The 7987-nt window shown below is 43.7% G+C and overlaps 1 protein-coding gene across 1 annotated transcript; it reads left to right on the forward strand.

The window, feature by feature from the left end:
* The first annotated feature begins 4331 nt into the window (after positions 1-4331).
* LOC123083192 (ervatamin-B) lies at positions 4332-6911 on the forward strand. Its single transcript, XM_044505301.1, has 2 exons — positions 4332-4644; positions 6213-6911. Exons 1-2 carry the CDS (start codon positions 4434-4436, stop codon positions 6779-6781), a joined length of 780 nt encoding a protein of 259 aa, XP_044361236.1. The 5' UTR covers positions 4332-4433; the 3' UTR covers positions 6782-6911.
* The last annotated feature ends 1076 nt before the right edge of the window (positions 6912-7987 follow it).

Raw genomic sequence — 7987 nt, forward strand, 5'->3', positions numbered from 1 at the left:
GATCGAATCTCAGGCAAGTACAATACCCTTAGACAAAGGGAATTGTATACGGGATCGATTGAGTCCTTGACATCGTGGTTCACCCGATGAGATCATCGTGGAACATGTGGGACCCAACATGGGTATCCAAATCCCGCTATTGGTTATTGACCGGAGAATGTCTCGGTCATGTCTGCATGGTTCCCGAACCCGTAGGGTCTACACACTTAAGGTTCGATGACGCTAGGGTTATAAAGGAAGTTTGTATGTGGTTACCGAATGTTGTTCGGAGTCCTGGATGAGATCCCGGACGCCACGAGGAGTTCCGGAATGGTCCGGAGGTAAAGATTTATATATGGGAAGTCCTGTTTTGGTCACCGGAAAAGTTTCGGGTTTTATCGGTAACGTACCGGGACCACCGGGAGGGTCCCGGGGGTCCACCAAGTGGGGCCACCATCCCCGGAGGGCTGCATGGGCCAAGTGTGGGAGGGGACCAGCCCCAGGTGGGCTGGTGCGCCCCCCACAAGGGCCCAAGGTGCCTAGGGTTTGGCGAGGGGGCGCCTCCACCTGACTTGGGGGGCAAGTTTCCCCCTCTCCCCCCCTTGGGCGCCCCCCTAGATGGCATCTAGGGCTGGCTGCCGCCCCTAGGGGTGGAAACCTAGGTGGGGGCGCAGCCCCCTCTCCCCCTATATATAGTGGAGGCATAGGAGTAGCCCAACACACGAAGTTCTTCTCTTGTTGGCGCAGCCCTACCTCTCTTTCTCCTCATATCTCGCGGTGCTTGGCGAAGCCCTGCTGGATCACCACGCTCCTCTACCACCACCACACCGTTGTGCTGCTGCTGGATGGAGTCTTCCCCAACCTCTCCCTCTCTCCTTGCTGGATCAAGGCATGGGAGACGTCACCGGGCTGTACGTGTGTTGAACGCGGAGGTGTCGTCCGTTCGGCACTAGGATCTCCAGTGATTTGGATCACGACGAGTATGACTCCTTCAACCCCGTTCTCTTGAACGCTTCCGCTTAGCAATCTACAAGGGTATGTAGATGCACTCTTTTTCCCCTCGTTGCTGGTTTCTCCATAGATAGATCTTGGTGACACGTAGGAATTTTTTTGAATTTCTGCTACGTTCTCCAACATAGGATTAGTATCTTTCTTTTTGACAAGGTACTTAATAGCAGCATGATCAATATGAATAGTACCTTTAGAGTCAACAATACAAAATTAGAATTTATCACATTCAGAGACAAGAACTAAAAATTAGTAGTAGCATAGTTTCTTTGAGTTGTGTCTACAGTTTGCTAGCAAAATGGATAACATTCAGTTTATTATGAATCCTTTGCCCAAGAACACCAACAACACAATCCTAGCACCACATAAAATTTTAAAAGGCAAATTTCATTCAGGTGGTTGAACTATAGGAGCGGCAACTAAAGCTTTCATAAGAATTTCAAATGCTTCCTTGCAATCATCATCAAAAAGAAAATGACATCTTTTTTCAAAATATTAGTAATTAGTATAGACATTTTAAAGAATTCTTTAATAAACCTCCTATAAAAACCAGCATGACCAAGAGAATGTTGTGTACCTTTAATACCTAAAGGACAAGTCATCTTCTCAATAGCTTCAACTTTGACTCTGTCAACTTCAATACCTTTTTCAAAAATTCTATGCCCAAGTACAATACCTACATTTACCATAGAGTGACACTTTTCCCAATTTAAGACAAGGTGAGTTCCCTCACGTCTCTACAAAACCATGTTAAGATTGTGCAAGCAATCAAAAGAAGTTCCATAGACGAAAAATGGTCCATGAATACTTTCATGATCTTCTTACAAAACAAAGATAGCAACCATACTTTTTTGAAAAAGCAGCAGGTGCATTACACAAACAAAAATGCATACCTCTATAAAAAAAAGTTCCAAAATGATAGGTAAAAGTTGTTTTCTCTTCATCTTCAAGATAAACAACTACTTGAGAGAAACCAAAATAACCATCAAGATAACAAATGTGTTTGCCTAGATAGTCTTTCTAACTTGGACCAATAAAGGCAAGAGATAATGATCTATCCTAATAGCGTTATTTAATTTCCCAAAATCAATGCAAATCCTATAACCAACAAGAATTCTTTGTGGGAAAGTTCATTTTCATCATTAGGAACAACAGTAATTTCTCTTTTCTTATCAGCACAATGAACATGACTTATCCATCTACTATCATATATAGGATAGATTATACCTGCTTCTAAGAGTTTAAGAATTTCTTTCCTTGCCACTTCCTTCATCTTAGGATTCAAGCAGCGCTGATGATCTATAACAGGCTTGGCATCGGGTTCCATATGAATCTAGTGCATACAGAGAGTAGGATAATGCCTTTAAGATTGTCCAGAGTATAACCAATTGCCCCTCAATGTTTCTTTAGAACAACGAGTAAATTTTCTTCCTCATGCACTAAAAGGTTAGCATTGATAGTAATAGGATATGTTTTATTTTCATCTAAATAAGCATATTTCAGTTCATCAGGTAAAGGTTTAAGTTTAGACAAAGGATGAGCTTTTGGAGGTTCAAGCTCTCCTAAAATTTCAACATGAGGATTATGTTTCACCATTATAATATTATATTAAGGACTGTCTATGTAATCACAATATAAATTTCCAACCCCGTAATATGAATATCTATGAAAGTAAAATATTATTGTCAAATATTTTCAGAGCAATAAATTCCATGCTTGCATTTTGCAATAGCTACTTTACTTGTTAGCACAGTAGATAGATGGATGGATGGATGGATGGATAGATAAATAGATAGATAGATAGATAGATAGATAGATAGATAGATATAGTTTATTTTCATAACATTTTCGGATCGATGAATAAGATGATCTCACATTTGCAAGGGACACTTTATAGTATAGACAGACAGGTAGACAAACAGACAGACAGACAGATAGATAGATAGAATTTGTTTTCAATATCTACAAAACAATAAATACGATGCTCTCACATTTGCGAGGACCACTTTACTAGTTAGTATAATAGATAGATAGATAGATAGATAGATGGATGGATAGATTGATAGATACATACATACATAAATATATAGATAGATAGATAGATTGATTGATAGATACATACATACATACATAAATATATAGATAGATAGATAGATAGATAGATAGATAGATAGATAGATAGATAGATAGATAGATGGATAGATTGTAGATACATACATACATAAATATATAGATAGATAGATTGATTGATTGATAGGTACATACATAAATAAATAAATAAATAAATAAATAAATAAATAAATATATATATATATATATATATATATATATATATATATATATATATATATATATAGATAGATAGATAGATAGATAGAGGGAAGTGCATAGATGAATCCAGGTACATATAAACCCACTTAAAAGAACACTTTTCTAAATGTTAAAAAAATCTGAAAAAGGTTGCACGGGTACGTTACCATGTTCTATGTGCGTGCATAAAGTTTCATGGAAAAATAACTTTTTTTGGCCTATGCAAAAAAGCAAAACAAAAATTGTGCTCGTGAACACTTTTTAGAAGCACTGAAATTTCTCCTCTTTGCGGAGATAAAAGAAAAAGACATTTTTTTCCACAAAACTTTGTGCCGCGCACAGACATTTGTGAACACGTATGTGTGAATTTTTCTTTTCATTTTTTTGACATTTTCAAACGTGCTTAAAATGCTTTCTTTGAAAAGTGGGTGCAGATGACGTGCTCACTCGATAGATAAATGGATGTATATATAGCGAGGGTGTTATTGTAATTTTGATCCTAATCAGATGTAGGATTTTCTTTGTGCACCAAAGCATGTAAGGGCATCTTCAAAGGAGACCCTCAAAGCTCTGGTATATGTCCGAATTGTGGTGTCCGGACCACTTTTGTCAACCTTTGTTATCCTATGGAGACCCTCATTGGTTCGCGAAGTGGTCTGGACGTCCGTTTTTCAGTAAATGTGAGACAAACTTAGACCGGAGTCCTAACATGCAAGTGACCAACTAAAAGCCCCGACGTGGTACTCCTCTTTTTCTCTCCTTCACATGCATGATCCCCTTCTCCTCTCTCTCCTTTCAACCAGGCACCACAACACAATATCCCACCACATGCATGATCCACCTCTACTCTCTCTCCTTCCAACCGGATTAATTTGTGAATATCTTTGGATGGCTCCCTCCCACATCATGTCGCATCATATCCGCGGAACACGTCCGGACATAAAAACAGACATTTGGCATGTCCATTTGCGGGTCAACTTTGAAGATGCCCTAACCTCCCCTGACATCTTTATACATATGCATCCGTTGGGCCTCATCAGCCACGCACAAAGGCTAAGAACAAATTAAACGTCACACACAACGATCTGATCAGAGAGACTAGTGGAGAGCAAGGGAAAAACTTGCACTAGGAGCTGATGATGGCGCTGGCCAAGACGATCGCGCTGCTGGTGTGCCTCCTAGGCACAGCGGGAGGCACATCGGGGGCAAATTGCATCCCGCGGACGAGGTCGGCGACCTTCACGCCGCGCTCAGCCGCTAGTTTCTTTACTGCTCGCACACCGCCACCGACGGTCGACTGGCGTGCGCATGGTGCTGTCACGCCGGTCATGGACCAGGGAGTTCTCGGTAAGGAGATGGAGCTCGTTGCTTGCTTATTACTCCCTCCGTCCGAATTATTTATCTTAGATTTATTATAAGATACGGATGTATCTAACACAGAAAGATGTCTAGATAAGCAATTTTGAACAAAAGTGATGCTAGTCTATAAACTACTACTCCTACTAGGCTCGCAGTACATGAATGGAACCTAAGACAAGTAATTTGGGACGAAGGTGATACTAGTCTACCAAACAAGGCCCGCAAAACATGAAGGAAACCTTACTTTGTCCTTCCGCCCCTTCCTTATTGGGAAACGTTTGGGGCCAGGGCACCGGCGGAACATTGGGCCGGTCTCCCTCTTCCTCGCGTCTTCTTCATCACAGCTCGCCCACATCTCGCGCAGCTCGCTGGGACGCGCGCCGTCCTCTTCTTCTGCCCCCTCCTCCCCACCCCTTCCCCATCCCTCCTCCCCCCCCCCCCCCGTCGCAGCACCACGCCTCCCCTCCCCGCTCGAAGCTCGCCATGGCTCTCCGCGGTGACCATCCCATCTCGCCGTCGACCGAGGGGGCGTTGACAACGGGAGGTGCTGCAACCGGGGCTACGGGGTGCTACCACGGCGACGCCTACCTCGCATGCATCGGAGCTCTGCCTACCTCGCCGGACCCGGCCACGCCGGAGCTGCAACCAGCCATGGCAGACTACACCCCACGGCGTTTTTTTGCTGGAACCGGTTGTAGCAAATTCAATCACCGGTGGTAGCAAAAATCTACTACGGTCGCAGCAAAACGGCATCATCGTCACCGCGGGGTCGCAGCTGAGATAAGAAGTTTGAAGCTTTTTTCAATGCGGTTGTAACTTTTATAACTGCCGGTTGCAACTTTTTCGTTTTTCGTCCATGGCTTTGTTTCCACGGTTGAAACTTTTTTTATAGTCGGATGAAGCTTTTTTCATTGCTAGATGAAGCTTTTTCTGTCACCGGTTGTAACTTTTCTTGTTCATCCATAGCTCCAGTGGTATACTGGTTGAAGCTTTTTTCGTAGCCGGTTGAAGCTTTTCCTATCGCTAGTTGTAGCTTTTTTCGTCGTAGGTTGCAGCACTGGGCATCTCCCTGTGCGCTTGATTTTTTTTGTCGCAAGCGGGGGATGAGCGCCGGCGAGCACACCGGTGAGCACGCCGGTGAGCTTCGGTCGTCGCCATCGGAGCTACAATGGTTTGCCACGGAGGCTACAACTGCATGGGTGGGCTATTGCATGGGCGAAGCCGGTGACGAGAACAGCCGCCGAGGGCTGGGACCGGCGACCAGGGCGGCCGGCGAAGACGAGCGGCGAGGGCGGCGATCAGAGACGGGGAGGGCAGGCGAGGGGGGCGGCGACGAGGGGGAAACGCGTGCAGCCGGCGAGACGGGGTTCCTTTTCCCGTCCCCGCTCACGAGAGGAAGAGGACGATCTGATTTGGATAAAGATCCAACGGATCGGGACGGGCCGATCTGACGGCTAGGGTTTGACCGGCCGAAGCGTTCGGCCGGTGCGCCGGCGCCTAGCATCGCCCTTCCTTATTAGCTAGTACTAGTATATCTGATCTACGTACATGTACAGGTTCCTGCTGGGCTATCTCGACGGCGGGCGCCATCGAGGGGCTGCACAAGATCCGCTCCGGAAGACTTGTCCGCCTATCGAGCCAGCAGATATACGACTGCTCCAACAAAAGCATGATCGAGTCGCACCTCAGGGCGTACGACTGGGTGCTCCTCAACGGAGGCGTCGCCTCCGAGGAGACGTACCCGTACGTGGACCGAGTCCAGGACTGCAAGCGGGAGAAGCTGCATATGATCTCCGCGTCCATCACAAGCTTCGTGTGGACCATACGAACCGAGCAAGAGCTCCTGCACGCCGTCACTCAGCAGCCGGTGACCGTCAAGATGTCGGTCGAGCCAGCAAGCTTCCTCAACTACACAGGAGGCATCTTCTCGGGACCGTGCGGGCATGCTGGCCACTCCATGTTGGCAGTGGGTTATGGCGTCCTCGCCGACGGCAGAAAATACTGGATCTTAAAAGGTTCTTACGGCGTTCATTGGGGTGACCACGGCTACTTCTACGTGCAACGTGGACCTGGCCACGATGCAGGCCTCTGCGGCATTGCGAATTACGCCGCACATCCGGTCTAGACTCTAGACTACTACTCCATCCGTCTTAATGATGGAGGCTTACAAAGTTTGGTCAAGTTTGTAAGGAAAAACTATCAAGAATTACAATACTAAATAGATACAATATAAATAAAATACGTTTTATTGTGCATTTAGTGATACTAATTTTGTATTCTAGTTGTTGGTAGTATTAATTGTCTACAAAATGTTAAAAAAATATACCATTTGATTTGAGATAAAATTTATAGGCCTTCTTTCTGGAAGCGGAGGGAGTGCTAGCTATCTAGGATCTAACTGTGAGGGTAGTCCGATTGCTTCACCTCGGACTCTATCTTTGTCATAACACCTAGATGTGGCACACTATTTAGTGAGAAAAGAGAGAGGTGACGATATCTTCATCTACATATAGCTATTAGCGCCAAAATCAAGATAACTCATACTTTTCCTCTCACATAACACATTAAATGAGATATCTTTTAATATAACAATAAGATACAATCCACTAGAGAAGATATATCCAAATATATCTTTGATGCATAATATATATCTTAACATATAATGCATTGGGAGTGCCTTTATATATGTTGGCAAATTATGCATGCACAATACTGGCCATTGTGCCATATCTATCTATCTACTACATCTATAAAAGAGCCACAGGGGGCAGATCAAAACCATCAAGACTATCCATCTACGAGATCTAAAGGTCCAAAATGCTCCAATGTTTACCGCAACAAGCCACAAATCAATCAACCACTAATTCTCCCCGTTCTTTCTCAAAAGGAAACACAAATTCTCCCTGTCCCTCCGATCTCATCAAACTGCCAGCACCCCCCACTAATCCATGGATCCTTCATGCGCCCCTTCATCCTCATCAAACTACCCCGCACGCAACAAGCCACAAATCCATCGACCACTAATTGTCCATGTCCCTTTGTTTTTTCTTTTCTATTTGTTCTTCTTTAAAATAATATGGGATTTCAAAAACGTTATTTAATTTTTTTTTAGAAATCATAAAATGTTTGTGATAAAAACAACGTTCATGATCTTGAAAAATGTTCGACAAATCATGAAATGTTCATGGTTCTTAAAAAAATGTTCAAGAAATGAAAAAAGTTCATAATTTTAACAAAATGTGTATGAAATTAATAAATGTTCATAATTTTGAAAACAATGGTCAAGAAATCACAAAATGTAAATGTATATGATTTCAAAAAAAGTTTGCAT

This window comes from Triticum aestivum, chromosome 4A (assembly GCF_018294505.1).
Source record: "Triticum aestivum cultivar Chinese Spring chromosome 4A, IWGSC CS RefSeq v2.1, whole genome shotgun sequence".
Classification (NCBI taxonomy): Eukaryota; Viridiplantae; Streptophyta; class Magnoliopsida; order Poales; family Poaceae; genus Triticum; species Triticum aestivum.